This window comes from Lepidochelys kempii, chromosome 1 (genome assembly GCF_965140285.1).
Source record: "Lepidochelys kempii isolate rLepKem1 chromosome 1, rLepKem1.hap1, whole genome shotgun sequence".
Taxonomy (NCBI): domain Eukaryota; kingdom Metazoa; phylum Chordata; order Testudines; family Cheloniidae; genus Lepidochelys; species Lepidochelys kempii.
This window is the reverse complement of record NC_136380.1, coordinates 212270714-212286967: the sequence shown is the minus strand read 5'-3', so window position 1 is coordinate 212286967 and position 16254 is coordinate 212270714. Positions and strand designations below refer to the sequence as shown.

The 16254-nt window shown below is 48.5% G+C and overlaps 1 protein-coding gene across 11 annotated transcripts in view; it reads left to right on the top strand.

The window, feature by feature from the left end:
• Positions 1-5228: 5228 nt before the first annotated feature.
• LOC140898491 (rap1 GTPase-activating protein 1) overlaps positions 5229-16254 on the top strand; it is a 63521-nt gene continuing 52495 nt past the window's right edge. For 5 of the 11 annotated variants that reach the window (XM_073312359.2, XM_073312339.2, XM_073312349.2 and 2 more), the window contains exons 1-3: positions 8858-9000; positions 13976-14069; positions 14578-14613. In XM_073312359.2, the coding sequence (XP_073168460.1) occupies positions 8960-9000; positions 13976-14069; positions 14578-14613 (171 nt within the window). In that variant the 5' untranslated portion in view covers positions 8858-8959. Of the gene's footprint in view, positions 5369-8856; positions 9001-9890; positions 10039-13975; positions 14070-14577; positions 14614-16254 lie in introns of those variants that run through there. The other 6 variants (XR_012155003.2, XM_073312312.2, XM_073312382.2 and 3 more) reach the window with 5 other exon arrangements.

Genomic DNA, 16254 nt, shown 5'->3' with positions numbered 1-16254 from the left:
AGGCGAGTGCAGATAAGAAGGCAAAAAAAATGCACTCACGATGAGAACTGTTCTCTGAGCTCATGCAGTCCTCCCGCACTGAAAGAGCTCAGCAAAATGAATGGAGGCAAGCAATGTCAGAGTCCAGGAAAGCACAAAATGAATGCAAGGACAGGAGGGACAAGCAAGAGGAGAGGTGGCAGGATGCAATGCTGAGACTACTGGAGGATCAAACTGATATGCTCTGGCATATGGTTGAGCTGCAGGAAAGGCAGCAGGAGCACAGACCACCGCTGAAGCCCCTGTGTAACCACCCACCTTCCTCCCCAAGTTCCATAGCCTCCTCACCCAGATGCCCAAGAACGCGGGGGGAGGAGGGGTGCTCCAGGCACCCAACCACTCCACCCCAGAGGACTGCCCAAGAAACAGAAGGCTGGCATTCAATAAGTTTTGAAGCGCAGTGTGGCCTTGTCCTTCCCTCCTCCCCCAACCCTTCCGGGCTACCTTGGCAGTTATCCCCCTATTCGTGTGTTGTTTCAAATTCATGCATTCTTTATTAATTCATCAATGACTTTATTGCCTCTGCAAGTGGTGATCGAAGGGGGGAGGTTGGTTGGCTTACAGGGAAGTAGAGCGAACCAAGGGGGTGGGTTTTCATCAAGGAAAAACAAACAGAACTGTCACACCGTAGCCTGGCCAGTCATGAAACTTGTTTTCAAAGGTTCTCTGATGCACAGCGTGCCCTGCTGTGCTCTTCTAATCACCCTGGTGTCTGGTTGCGCATAATCAGCGGCCAAGTGATTTGCCTCAACCTCCCACCCCACTGTAAACATCTCCTCCTTACTCTCACAGATACTGTGGAGCACACAGCAAGCAGTAATAATAATGGGAATATTGGTTTTGCTGAGGTCTAACCGAGTCAGTAAACTGTGCTAGCGTGCTTTTAAACATCCAAATGCACATTCTACCACCATTCTGCACTTGCTCAGCCTATAGTTGAACACCTCCTGACTACTGTCCAGGGTGCCTGTGTACGGCTTCATGAGCCAGGGCATTAAGGGGTAGGCTGGGTCCCCAAGGATAACTATAAGTATTTCAACATCCCCAAGGGTTATTTTCTGGTCTGGAAAGTAAGTCCCTTGCTGCAGCTGTTCAGATAGACCAGAGTTCCTGAAGTTGCAAGCGTCATATACCTTTCTCGGCCATCCCACATTGATGCTGGTGAAACGTCCCTTGTGATCCACCAGTGCTTGCAGCACCATTGAAAAGTACTCCTTTCGGTTTATGTACTGGCTGCCAGGGTGGTCTGGTCCCAAGATAGGGATATGCGTTCTGTCTATTGCCCCACCACAGTTAGGGAATCCCATTGCAACAAAGCCATCCACTATGACCTGCACATTTCCCAGTGTCACTACCCTTGATAGCAGCAGCTCAGTGATTGCATTGGCTACTTGGATGACAGCAGCCCCCACAGTAGATTTGCCCACTCCAAATTGATTCCCAACTGACCGGTAGCTGTCTGGCATTGCAAGCTTCCACAGGGCTATCGCCACTCGCTTCTCAACTGTGAGGGCTGCTCTCATCTTGGTATTCTTGCACTTCAGGGCAGGGGAAAGCAAGTCACAAAATTCCATGAAAGTGCCCTTACGGATGTGAAAGTTTTGCAGCCACTGGGAATCATCCCAAATCTGCAACACGAGGCAGTCCCACCAGTCTGTGCTTGTTTCCCAGGCCCAGAATCAGTGTTCCAGGGCATGATACTTTGAGAGAAGTCTGTGTCTATGTCCTCATCACTCTTGTCACCATGCTGCCGTCGCCTCCTTGCCTGCCTTTGCAGGTTCTGGTTCTGAACATACTGCAGGATAATGCGCAAGGTGTTTACAATGCTTATAACTGCCGTGGTGATCTGAGCGGGCTCCATGCTTGCCGTGGTATGGCGTCTGCAGGACAGCAGGAGAGCAGAGTTGCAGCAGAAGCGGTGGCTGACGACAGATGCCACTAGAATAGATATTTATAGAGAACAACGAGAGGACCCGCGAGGTGGATTCATGAGAGCAGGAGAGCAGAGTTGCAGCAGAAGTGGGAGCCCATGACAGCCGACATGGAGAAATTCGCTATCAAGACAAGAACAGGAGAGCAGAGTTACAGCGGAAGCGGTGGTTGGATGACCAGTTTTGCAGACCTACTGCCAGCAGCACCAGGACACAACAGCAGTGGTGTCAGTGAGCTGACCTGAGAGGGCTGCACACTTGCCATGGTATGGCAAGACAAGAGCAGGAGAGCAGAGTTGCAATAGAAGCAGTGGTCATATAGAGGACCTGCGAGGTGGCACCAGGAGAGCAGAGTTGCAATGGAAGCGGTGGTCATATAGAGGACCTGCGAGGTGGCACCAGGAGAACAGAGTTGCAGCGGAAAAAAGGCGCGAAACAGTTGTCTGCCATTGCTTTCACAGAGGGAGGGACGACTGATGACATGTACCCAAAACCACCCGCGACAATGTTTTTGCCCCATCAGGCATTGGGAGCTTAACCCAGAATTCCAATAGCTACCCACAGTGCAATGCTGTGAAAGTTGACGCACTCCGCCGACTTAATGCGCTTAGTGGGGACACATACGACTGTATAAAATCACTTCTTTAAAAATTGACTTCTATAAATTTGACCTAATTCCATAGTATAGACATATCCTTAGGAAAGAAAAATCAAATGCACAAATACAAAATGGTGAATAACTGTCTACATGGTAATGCTGCTGACAAGGATCTGGGGATTATAGTGGATCATAATTTGAATATAAGTCAACAATGTGATGCAGCTGTGAAAAAAGCTAATATAATTGCAGAGTGTATTAACAAGAGTGTTGTATATAAGACTCTAAAGGTAATTGTCCTGCTCTACTCAGCATTGGTGAGGCCTCAGCCAGAGTACTATGTACAGTTCTGGTCTCCATGCTTTAGGAAAGATGTGGACAAATGGGAGAGAGCCCAGAGGAGAACAATAAAGATGATAAAAGGTTTAGAAAACCTGATCTATGAGGAAAGGTTAAATTAACTGGGGATGTTTAGTTTGGAGAAAAGAAGACGGAGGGGGGACCTGATAACAGGCTTCAAATATGTTAAGGGCTGTTATAAAGAGGATGGTGATCAGTAGTTTGCCATGTCCACTGAAGGTAGGACAAGAAATAATGGGCTTAATGTGCTGCAAGGGAGATTTAGGTTAAATATTATGAAAATTTTCTAACCATAAGGATAGTTAAGCTCTGGAACAGGCTTCCAGGGGAGGTTGTGAAATACCTGTCACTGGAAGTTTTTAAGAACAGTTGGGCAGACTGTCAGGGATGGTCTAGGTTTCCTTGGTCCTACCTCAGTGCAGGGGGCTGGACTTGAGGACCTCTTGTGGTCCCTTCCAGCCCTCCATTTCTGTGATTCTGGGCTTTGAGACTCAAGCTGGGATCTTTGCTTCTCACACATAATCAACACCAGGAATAAAAATTTTGCAGACTAACTGCTACCTTCATTAGATCCCTGATAGCCTACATCTGAGCTGCAGATGTTCTGTATCCTCTACTACAGTGAACGATATTCCACTCACCATAAACACAGAGTCAACCCATCCCAGCTGATCCCCCTTATTGATGTTCACTGCCTCATTAATATTCTCCAAAATGGCCTTTTTGAGTCACATTTTCTCCTGCTTTTATCATAGCCCAAAAGGCAATTTGTATGGAAAGCTAAAATAAAATCACTTGAGTTGGGATGTAGTAAGTATAATACACGTCTTTCCACATCCTGCCTCCTCTTCAATCTGCCTACATGCGTCTCAGCCCCCTGCTGTTGCCTGCCTCCATTCTACCCCTCATCCCCTGATTTTCTTTCTCCTGATCCAGTAATTGTTGGAATGAGAGTGATGGGAATCTGTCTCAATCCCAGAGTGTGTGATTTGTGCCACTCTCACACCCAGTCTGTCATAGAATCATAGAATATCAGGGTTGGAAGGGACCCCAGAAGGTCATCTAGTCCAACCCCCTGCTCGAAGCAGGACCAATTCCCAGTTAAATCATTTTCAGTGGAGGTAGTAGGGTGGGATGGTGTGTAAGGAGAGGTTTTGTTAACTGGCTGTACCCTAATCAAAGCCCATTCGGTGAGCTTGAGCTCCAAGGCTCAGATTCTCAGAGGTATTTAGGTGCCTAACTTCCATTGGAATCGATGGGGTTTAGGCACTTAAATACCTTTGAGGAACTGGGGCTTAGTGCCTTTCTAGACCAATTTAAGTTATTCATTTAGTCTTTGATCAGAGCACAGAGGCTCCTCAAGGAGCCCCCACCCCACTTACACAAATACTTAAGAGGAGGTATAGGGCTTCATCCTCTTCTGGCTCATGTTGTGGGACCAAGCCACATCTTTTAATTAGAGCTTAGCAATAAAGGAATATCTCAGTCTAGACACTGAGGGCAACTTCTGACCTATAGCATGGGGTGTGAGATGAGATCTTGGTAAATCCAGCTTACTTCAATGGGGAAATGGTCAGGAGGACTGGTTGGCTCATGGGAAGGGAATACAGAGCCCTTCCCCTCTACTGAAGCAGTTACAATACAGCCCTACCATGGGGGGGGAGGGGGGCTGCCTGTCTTAGATGGGGGAGTGAAATCAATGGGTACAGAGCTTTTCACCTATAGGGCACAAGTTTCACGCTACTATTAACTGTAAGTAGTTAGTCTCTGTTCCTTGGCCACCACATGAAATGAGCTGGGTTTTCAGTCAATCTATGTACCAAATTCACTGCAATTGACACTAATCAGACTATGATTGAGTGGGACACAGAGACAAGCACCCCTTCCACCCGCACCCCCCGCCAAAAAAAAAAACAAACCCTGAGTCATTTCTATAGGGCTGGGGTTATGGTGCTGGCAGGGGCCAGGGTGCCTGTGGGAAGGTACCACTGCCAGTGCTGTACCTGCCTTGTGAATACACCAGTTCCTGATAGGGTTGCTAGTTTTGGTTGGACATATTCCTGGTGGTTCTATCACACGACATAATCTTTAAATACAGATTAGTTCCTGGAGACTCCAGCACAACCCTGGAAGGTTTGCAAGACCAGTCCCCAAACTGACCCCTTTCCCTAGGATCCACGTTCCCGGTATAAGAGCACAGCAGGCGGGGCTCTTCCCCTGAAGGAGGATCTCTTTGGTGTGGAGTGTGACCGCTCTACTCCCTCTCTCCGCAGGTGGGGGCAGCGGAAGGGGAGGGCAAGACAGAGAAAGCAAGAGGAAGAAGACACTGCAACCTACTTGAATAATTGATAGCGCGAGGAGGGGGGAGCGTATGCGGGAGCAGCTGGACTCCCTGTGTCTCCATCCGCTCATCAGCCGGGGATGAGAGAGCTTAGCTCAGGTAGGGGGGCGCAGCTGCTCTTCATTCTCTCCCCTCCTGCAATGCCAATTAAATGTGTTTTGTGATCCGGGGGGGCAGAGGCAGCTGGGCAGGGGGCTGACACGGGTGCAGGGAACGGAGCCTGACTAAGGGAGTTTCAGTTACAAGGGGGAGGTGGCTCTGGGGTATTTTGTAAAGAAAGTGTGCTGTAATGCAGTGCGCAGAGAGGCAGGGATGGTTGGCCAGAGGCAGAGTACGTGGTAGGCTATGTGGAGAGGGATTGAGACAGAGACACTGGACAGGCGGAGAGGGAGTGGGGTTAAAGGGGTTTGTCTGAGGGACCTCACCTTTATCCTGCCAACCTCATGGCATCAAATCTTGAACCCAGATGGACTGTGGGAGGTGCCACCTGTGCACATCTGGAACTGGGGACTGTGTGTGTTGGTGTGTGTGTGTCTGCGTTGGTGTGTACATGCTTGTGTGCAACTGTGTGCAGATGTGGCTTTGTGTGTTGCTGTGTGTGTGTGTGTGGCTGCACTTGTGAACCTGTTTGCTGATTTATTAAGGTTGTGCAGTATTAATAAATCCAGAGGGAGACAGTTTCTGTGCGGACGAGTTTACAATCTGAGGGGTTATGTTTGTGTGACTGCCTGTGCCTGTGTGTTCCTGTGTATGCATTCCCTTCTGTGAGCTAATGTCTCTGTCAGACGTGCTTACAGTGACTAAATTAATAGACTGATGGTGCCGAGATCAATTTGTGTTAGACTAAATCCAAACCTTTCCAGCTCAAACCTATACATATTCAGAATGAATGACCTAACACGCTGACCATACATCCTGAAACATACCCATTCACACAACTGGATGCATGTGCCCATACAGTCAGGTGGCATCATTTTATTCAGTGCATACCCACAGGCAATTTTTGTCTTGAGTGCAAGTTGAGGGCAGCGGTTGTTAAGAGTGGTTGTGGATTAGTAGTATACTGAGGGACAGCGAGTGCCAGGGAGTTGTGACTACATGTTGAAGTGAGGCTTGTTTGAGGAGAGAGGCTGTTTGTAACTAGATTGTGTGCTGGGGACCTGTGGGTGCTGAGTTGCAGAGGGAGCTGTTTTTCAGTTGTATATTGGGGTGTGTACTTTGGTTCTGTAAAGTTGTGATTCAGTGAAATGAAAGCCAGGCCTAACCTACCTAGAGAACCAGTAATAAGAGAGCTCTAACCTACACTCCCCCTGAGGGACTTCTCAGAGTACAAGACCCTTCACCTGTCCAAATTTCATTTCCCATATGCTCCCTTTTTGTTCTAGTTTAGCTAATCTCCCCTTCCCACTCAGAAATTCCCGTAATTGTGAGTACACTGTTCCTCTCATTCCCCAGCAACAGAGATGGAGGGACAGAGAGCACAGCCATGATCTATTCTTGATGGGTCCTAAAGCTTCCAGCCAGCCTATTCAGCTCCTCATTGTATGTGATGCCTCAGGTTCAGCTCTGAAGTGTTGGGAAGGCACACTAGCTAGCTTTCGTCACTTGTTTTGCCCTCTCTTCTCTGTATGTTTCCAGCATTATGAGATGGGAGTTGCTTGTGGGGAGATCTGTGCTTGATCTGGACAATGATGCACAGCCAGGTCACTTGCAATTCCATTGGCCTTTCATGACAAGAACATTCTGGAGGCAGTAGAACAGCATTCCCACACTCATGTCCCCAACAGGCATTATACCACCCCTCTCATCTTTTCTTTCTTTCTTTCTACCCCATCTATATCTGGTATTTCCTGTATAGTATATGCGGCTATACTCTCTCCTACCTTCTCATTTCCTCTGCTCCTTCCTACCCCTCTGTGACTTTCTTTTCTTTACGGCTCCTCCTCCCATCTCCGTTTGTCTCCCTTTTTGTTCTCTTTTTCTCTGTCTCTCCTTTCACTCTTTGCCACTCTCTCTTTCTTTCTCTTTCTCCCCCAGTGATTAAAGTAGCTCAAGATGAACGAGGGAGCTCACCAGCTGTAGTGGCTGCTGTCACAGGTCTTGATGTTATGTGGTGACAGAGCATTACATCATTTTGTGGCATTGGGACTCACATAGCAAGGGGAAGAGATGGGGGCAGAGAGGAAATGTATCTGAAAGGGCTCCAAGTCCCCAAGCAGCAGGGCCACAGACAGGTAAACACAACTTTGTGTGTATGTCTGTGGGGTGGGGGGTAGTGCCAGGATGGAGAATCTATACTGATGTGAAAGCAAAGAAATGTGGATAGGCCTGGGGGATTCTGTTCCCCCAAAGGTTTGAAATGCCCCATGCAATAGCTTGCACACTCCAACGGCTAGACATTTCACAAGAGAGATTTTATGGCAAGTCTCTGCATTATGTATTATTTACTGCCTAGAGGGGGTAGAGCTAGAAGGGGTTGGTATAGCCTTTTCCTCCCTGTGTAGGGAATGGGAGGCAGTACGGGATTGCTCCTGTGACCCTCTCTTCCTGTAGGGTATGGCAAGCTGGTTGGGGGGACAGACCCTACTTTAGAAGAGGGGAGGTAAATAGGGGACTCTTCTTCCCTTCTCAGGTTCAGCTGCTACTTTACCCACTGGCAGAAAATTCTGGGAACCCCTGAAACGCTTCAGCCAATCATCAGGTCCCTCTCTTGCTCCCACCTGAGATTCCCCTTCCTGGAGGTCCTCATCTCAACAGCCTGGCAGGAGAGGATGTGCGGAGAGAGCTGAGCTTTCCAAGCCATGGAGAAGGAACAGTACCCACGTCTCACATTAACTTCTGCTCTCTCCCTGCATCCTGTTTCTCAGTCTCTCAATCTCTCTCTGCCACTTTCAATCTCTGCTGCTCACAGTGTGTCCTGCAGTGTCTCCCTGGGAGCTTCCTGCCCTCATGTGGCTCATGCTCGGCCCTAGCTGTGAGCAGCTCTTTCCTTTCTCTCATTTGAAGTGTGTCTCGGGAAAGAGAAGTAGGTGGGGGTTGGGACTTGGGGGGGCAAAGGAGGAAGCCTGTGCCCTCTAGAGATGGGGAGGTGAGTCTGTGCCCAGCTGCATGCCGAGACGGGAGGAGAGGAAGCTGGCAAGCAGGAGAGCCAGGAATCCACCTTTAGCAGAGAGAAGAGTAGAGAATGTTTTCTCGGAAGCGCAGTTTCACCTTCGGAGCCTATGGAGGGTATGTACCTGTACCAGCCCCTGGCTCCCTCTCACGGACCTTGTATTATGCAGCCTCTTCCTACCAGAACGCTGGCAAAGCTTTGGGAGTAGGTTAAAACTAGAGAGGGAAACCTCCAGGGAAATTCACATATGCATCTCTGCTCCATCACCCCAACCTTATCTCCATCCTTCTGATATTGGGACAACTTCCTCTCCTTTCTCCAGCAGAGAGAGGGCTTTCCCAGGCCTGTGTGGATTGTGGGCTAGAGTGGGGGAGTGACTGATTGTTTTCTTCAGGATGAGCTCTCCTTCAAAGGCTGAGACTTCAATATCTTCCCTCCTCCCTCCCTCCCTCCCCTTAGAAGGAGACGCAGTTCTGATGTTTCTGGAGATGGCGATGGGTGTTTGAGGTTAGGTGCATTTTCCTCAGGACTTCTCCTTCCAGAGCAGAACAGTGTAACACCTGGTGTGCCTGAAGAGCATGGACCATAGATGTGGACCAAATGACGGACAGAGCTTGGAGTGAGTGTTTAGCCAGTTGGCCAGGTGACCCAATAGGCCTTCTCTGTCTGTTCCTGAGGCAAAAGGAGGCTGAGGCATTTAAAGGAAATCCTAGACAAAGAATGAGGACACAGTGGTTCTCAACCTGTGGTTTGTAGGCCGCTTGAGGTCCAATCAGCACAGCGCTGCAGCCCATATGACATCCTCAGGGCCATACAGGTAATATTGGATGCAGTCCACATAACACACTGTGGGCCACATATGTGGCCTTGTAGTGAGGTGGCTGCCCCACTCCAAGGTAAAAGGGATTAAGAACAGCTGAGGGAGGCTGGTGAGGTAGTTGGCCCCAGGTGTGGCTGGCATAATCAGGCCACAGCTGGCCTGGATAAAGAGGACTGTGGACCAGGAGCTGTGAGGAGTCTCACTCTAGCCCTGGAATGGTAAGGGCTAGCAGTCTGGGAGCAATGTTCTCTCTAATTTTTGACATGTGTGCAAAAAATTTCTTCTGTGCAAATTTTTGTGTGTGTGGTGTTTTGCTGTGTGTGGGGTTTAGGATATGTGTGTGTGCGCACACATGCACAGCTTAGAGGGAACAGTGCCTGGGAGCAGGGTACCTGAAGCAGAGCAGTGCTGGGGAAAAGGGCAAAGGGAGCTGGGGAGCTCCAGCCTGGTAAACCCCCAGGCTGCAGGCCTTGGTGAAGGCCTACAAAGGTACTGGGGCTATAAAGGTGCAGCCTGGGAACAGGCAGAGGCAGCTGGTCCTAACTCCTTGCCAATGATGAGTGGCCATTACAGACTGCAGTTTGCCCCAGAGAAAGGGAGCTAGATGATGACTGGCAGTAGCCACTGAGGCAAGGTGGGCTTAGAGGGTTGGGGGTTCTCCTGGGAGGGGAGACCCAGAGTGTGGGGGTACTGCAGTGGGCAGAACCCCAGGGTAAGGGACACTGGGATGTGGGAGGGATACAAGGCCTGAGACAGGCAAGACACCGGCCAACAGAGGGCATTCTGGAGCTGCAGTTGAGCTAATTCCCAAGATGACCAGCAGGAGGGGCCACGCCGGTGAGTTGTCCCTTTGCTACAGGCCTACAGTGGTAAATAGGTTGAGAACCACTGAGCTAGAGTGTTAGCCTTATCACTGGCAGCTGCACACTCTCACTGTCTCTACCTTTATCTTGCTCTCTTTCCTTTGGAGTTCAGGAATCAATCTGTGATGCAGTGGTGGGGAATGCAAAGCTCCAGCTACTACATGCTCTGGTGCTGTGATTAGGATGTGATCACCAAACCCCCGAAGAGCATGATTGGCAGAGCTGGGCACTGGAGAGAGGCCCAGGACTGGAATAGCAAGGGCTGCTGCAGGTCAAGACAAATGATCCTCAGCAAACATTTTATTTGATTTCTTCAGAGCTGTTTTCTGGCTGTGAATTACTTACAGACAGATCCAAATTCTTATGAATTTGGTGATTCTTCTAAATGTTTCAAGGAACAGTTCCCATGAACATACTTCAGCTTAAGAGGGTCACTTGCCAGCGACTAGCCATGGCTATTACATTAAGTTATCTGTAATTTGCTATTCATGGCCATTTGATTAGTTCCTGAAGTCACACAGTGTTGTTTCTGCCCCGGGCTGGACTCCTGAGCCCACGAAGAGCCTTCAAGATAGCCACATGCACCCTTTAACCATGAGCCCCTATGAGAATAATTTCATGAGGATTTGGATACTTTCCCTTCCAGAGAGCAACAAATCACTCCTATGAATGGGCAATTAAAGGGCTTGTGACATCTGTCAAAGTGGATGTGCAGGTTTTATTTTCAGGATGGAGAAGCACTGGCAGAGTATATATGGAGATGGATAGCTGAGAGGGCTGTAAAGGGTCTTCCACAGGATTTCAGGGCTGAATGTGGAGATTGAAGGACTGGAATAGTAGCACATGCTGCAGGTCAGGACTGCCTGGCTACTTTTTCTATTTAAAATGTAAGCAGTAGATAGTGAAAATAATTCTAGGGGGGGGTTCCTGTTTTTCTGTTCTGAGAGCGCTCCTGCCAACAAAGCTAATGCCGCTCGTTGGGGGTAGAAGTTTTTTTTATTCTCCTACAAACACATATGCAGAGAAATGGTCCTTCCTTGTGGGCCTGCAGTACTGCAAAGCCCCAAAGCTCAGAATTCATGAGTCAGTCTCCCAAAAATCATGAAATTTGTTTTAAAAGTTTAAGTCCCATTTTTGTCCTGTCTTCTGATTTATTTATTAATTCCCCCTGCCCACCTGCAATGTGTTTGTCTTGTTGCCAACCCTGGCAGATGCTTAGTAAGATAGGTGATTTTGCTGAAGGAGCTCTTACTAGAGGATCCAGGCAAAACTGGGGTCTGATTGTGCTATGCATTTTCCATTTGCACCGTAAGGGACAGTCCCTGGCCCCAAGAGCTTACAACTGAGTGCAAAGCCTGGTGGTGAGTTTGTGATGTGATGAGTTTGTAACTGGGACTCAGCCAGACTCATCTCATAGAGGGGCCACTGAAGATCCATTAGATGGGAACAACTTTTAATCCTTGTTGAGCAAGGAAGGATTCAAACTGGTGATCGGCAGGTGGAAGGTTCTGAGTCTATACTGCATTACAAAGGACTGAGGCATTCATTCTTGCAAAAGCACTAATCTTGCATCTTTGAGAATGAGACTTCTTTCTGGAGAGATGAGATTATTAAATGAAATTCTGATCTCTTTTGGAGTTTACACAGGCAGAGTCGTCTGCTCTCTGGACTCACGGTGTAAATCGCCCCCACTGTGCTGTCAGTCTCAGATCTCGCTGTTTGCCTGGCCCTGTTCTTAAAGGAGCATCTCCCATTAACCAAGTATAAAAAATAAAATGATTAGCACAACATTCAAATTAACTACAGTGGTTTGCATATAGACATACCAACAATTACTCCAGACTCTTTAGAGTAACTTTTATATTGTTTTACTCCCATTTGTGTCATTAGTAGGGTTTCAACCTTCAGATGCACAACACAGATCTCCTCTACTTCAGCTATAGGAGTAACTAATGGGGGAAGCATGCCGTTACCCTCTATGTGGAACAGCCCACAGTCAGACACCAAATGCACATTGCCAGTGGGTTGCACCAGTACTCATGAGACAGCAGTAGAATGTGGGGCATCAGGATTCTTGGTCCTCAGAGCTGCTTGTGCCCTGGTGGTTACAGACAGCATAGAGAAATGTAACAACAAACACCACCCCTGTTTGGGTCATCTGTGCGGTATGAACCTGGGACCACTGGTGTTAAAGCATGAACCTTTTACAGAGCTCTTAGCTTGGAAATAGCAGGAGAGTCCTAAACCTCTGTGTGGTTTAGCTACTAGAGGGGGACACAGAGCCACACTGTGTTAGCATGAGTTATATAACTACTTACTTTTGCATGTCCTTTCTGCAACGTTGTATGACAAAGTGGACACTGTTACATTAGAGACCTGGCTTCTATTCCCAGCTCTGACTGTGTAGCCTCTGTTACCTGTGAAACAATAGTTCTCTCCCTCACCAACTTTGGCCTTTAATAAGTATTGTGAATGGCACAGAAATGCTAACAGCTGCTAGTAACAGTGCTGGGGCTAAACCTTATGGATGCTGTCAGCTGAGCTTGCAGTATAGTACAGCTTCCCTTAGACAGCTAGACATCGTTAGGGTTGCTGTTTGATTTTTCTTCCCCCAGATTGCATGATGACTGCAGCTCTTCATATCAGCACAAGATGGCCTGTAGCAGGGGCCAAAATCATGATAAATTTGTGACAGTTGGCAACTTTACAAGGCAGCAGACCCTCCTCTGCTCTGCTATGCTCACCCCCTTAGCAGTGATCGTTCTGACCCCTGCTTTTCTTCTTTGCTTGCCCTGGCTCGGGCATATTCCCATCCCTGGGTCTGGCAGCAAGGCTGTAGCAAGTGGGTCTGTCTTTAGGTTCTGGTATCAGTGACTCCAAGGGCTTTTAGCTCTTCAGATACTGATCAGTCTCAAGGTGGCTGATTCCTGGGAACCTGACAGTTTTTAATAGATCAGAGGCTAGTCCTGATCCCAGAGTGGGTCCTGTCCCCGCTGTTGGAAACCCTCCCCACTTCCCAGCATTTGTTCCATCTAGGACCTACCCATCTTGTCACTGCAACCCAGCCATTGGATCAGGAGCCCAGAGCAGGGAAGTGGTTTGGCCGACCATGTATAAGCACAGGAAAGGGAATTGTGGGGAGCTGGTGCAGGTGGGCAGAGAGAGGGATCCAGTGGCAGGGAGTGGGGGAGAGGCACATCTGAGAGGGGTGCAGGGGATAAGTGAACCAGGAGTCTCTTGCTGGGTGGGGAAGGAGGGATCAGCGACTGTGAGAAGGGAGGCCCGGGCACTTTTTGAGAGAGACCGTTATGAGTATTGGCATCCTGGATGCTATAAGGCAGTGGTTCCCAAACTTTAACAGTCCGTGAACCCCTTTCACTAAATTGTGAAATCTCATAAACCCCTTCCTAAAAATAAATATTTCCAGGGATTTAAGTTTAAATTTCCTCCACACTCGGCACTCCGCAATCTGTGGGACTCCTGCTGCTGGACCCCGTTGACCACCCTAGTCAACTGAGCTCCACTGAGCTCGGGCTGCAGGTCCTGCTGAGTGCTGGGGCTCGGGCTGCTAGCCTGGGCTGCCAGCCTCAACTGCCCAGCCCCGCTCTCCCTGGGCCTCAGGCTGCCAGCCCTACACAGAGCACTGGGGTTCGGGCGGCCGGCTCCCCCGCTGACAAAGGTAGGTCTTGGGCTGCCAGCCCCAACTGCCCGGCTCCGCTCTCCCTGGAGCTCGGGCTGTCTGCCCTGCAACCGGGTCCCACTTGCTGCTTCCAATGCCCAGGGTCCTCTGGCTGCCATTAGTGAAATTTTTCTGGTGAACCCCCTGTAACGTTCTGCGAACTCCCAGGGGTTCACAAACCCCAGTTTGGGAACCACTGCTATAATGGTTAATGGTGATTGTCTCCCTTCAGGAGATCTGATGAAGTGGGGCGCTGCATTAGTGACATTCTAGACTCTCCTGTCCAGGACCCCCAGGCTGCACTTACCCCTGCTGTTCACAACAAGGTAAGGAGCTGCATCCTCCCTGTCCAGAATGGAAATATGCCTAGAGCATCTGAGAACAGGGGAGAGAAGCAGGCAATGTGCATTACAAACGGGGGGGTGGGGAGGTGTATTGTCGGCACAGATATGTATTTCTCAGTGAGTGCCCTAGAAACTGGTCCATCTAGTTTAACTTCCCGTCTCTTGACATAACAGAGCAGGCCATTATCTTGGCCACTCAGATGCAACTAATGGTCCATCTAGTCCAGAATCCTGGCTAATCCAATACCAGATCAGGCTGTTATTCTGCCTTTAACAGTGCAAGGTGAAAACAATGCACCTGGCGAGTTGTTCAGTACTGTGCCATCCATGTAGGGAGAGGGACTCCTTTCCTGACTTCAGCAGATGAATAATTTCTGCCCTGAAGCATGAGGACCCTTGTGATTTTTGTCATAGCTGGTGTTACTGCAGATGACATTCTCTCTCATAGAAATGTCAGATCTCTTTCTATGTCATCCTTTTCTCTTCACAGACTGTGGATTTGTTTGAAATGATTGAAAAAATGCAGGTGAGGAGCAGTATTTGGGATCCTTAATTTCTGGTAACTGATCATTGTTAGCTCCTATTCCTGTCCTGTCCCTGCACCTTCACAGCAGCTTCACTTGTGCCCTTCAGTCCTGACTGGTCTGCTCTCCCAGTCTTGACTCTCTTGGCTCTACCCAGCCCCTTCCAACTCTCTGGTAGTGTAGCTTCACTGTCACTCCCTCAGGTTCAGGGGCCCAAACAATGTGGGGGTGCACCCACAATTAGTTTAAATACAAATATATGTCCCTTAGAGAACACTAACGGTGCAGAGTTCAGCACTCAAATGTCAGAAAATGCCAAAGCTAATGTGAAACCTTAACTCTGCCCTTTATATATTTTTAAGGGTGATCACTGTACTTCACTGAGATAGACTATCAGGGTGGCTGTGTTAGAAGGATGTCCCTTGAGAAACTCCTTTACTTGATCAAAGAATCATAGAATATCAGGGTTGGAAGGGACCTCAGGAGGTCATCTAGTCCAACCCCCTGCTCAAAGCAGGACCAATCCCCAACTAAATCAAATTGATGGTAGTGAATACTAATGACTACTGCTTAGCTGGTGCAGCATTAGCAGGGAGAACAGGCGTTGCACTTCCAGTACACTCCCTGCAAGTAGGGGAGGGAAAGGGACTGGGTGGCTCCACCCCCACATATGTTATAATTTATTATTAATTTGTGTTACCATGGTGCCTAGGAGCCCCATTTGTAAATCATGACCCCAATGTGCTGGGTGCTGTACAAACACAGAACAAAAAGACAGACCCTGCCTGAAAGCGCTTACAATCTAATTGCCTAGGCAGTAGAGCTGGCTAGACCATAAGGGAGAAGATGCTGTACACTGAAACACAGTATAATAAATAACTCCCTGCTGCAATAGAAGAGAGGAATTCAGAGAAGAATTGTGCTTCTCTTCCCAGTGCTTCTCCTGCATCTATGTGCCACCCCATACTCAGGACTGTAACTAAAGGTACATGCTAGCCCTCAGTGAGTGAGAAGTTGTGTGCAGTATTTATATGTATACACCTCTGTGCTGTAAGGGGCAGGTTCTGCCACCTTCATGCATGACGAGTAGCACCTTACTCTGTGAACAGTGTTACTGGGATTATTTGCAGAGTAAGGAATGACTCAGTGTGAGTAAAGGTGGCAAAATCTGACCTTCAGCTATCAGCCCTTTTCTAAATGGAAAAGTACAAGTTAAATTGGAAATTAATTGTCCCATAAACTGACATAATATTTATGGTGTTTCCAGGTGCAAAGTATTGAGCTATATTCAGTAATAATAGTGCATTATGCAGCACTTTGATAGTAGCCTGGATCCAGAAAGGGACATAAGCATTGTAACTCTAAAGACTTGTCTACACTTGCAGCAGTGCAGCTGCGCCACTATATCACTTCGTGAAGATGCTACCTATGCCGACGGGAGATGCTTTCCCATCGGTGTAGGTACTCCACCTCCCTGAGAGGCAGTAGCTATGTCGACGGGGGAAGCTCTCCCATCAACACAGCGCTGTCTATACTGGAAGTTCAGTTGGTATAACTATGTCACTCTTAGGTGTGGAAAATCCACATCCCTGAGCGACGTCGTTATACTGACATAAGTTTGTAGTGTAGACCAGGGCTAAGCG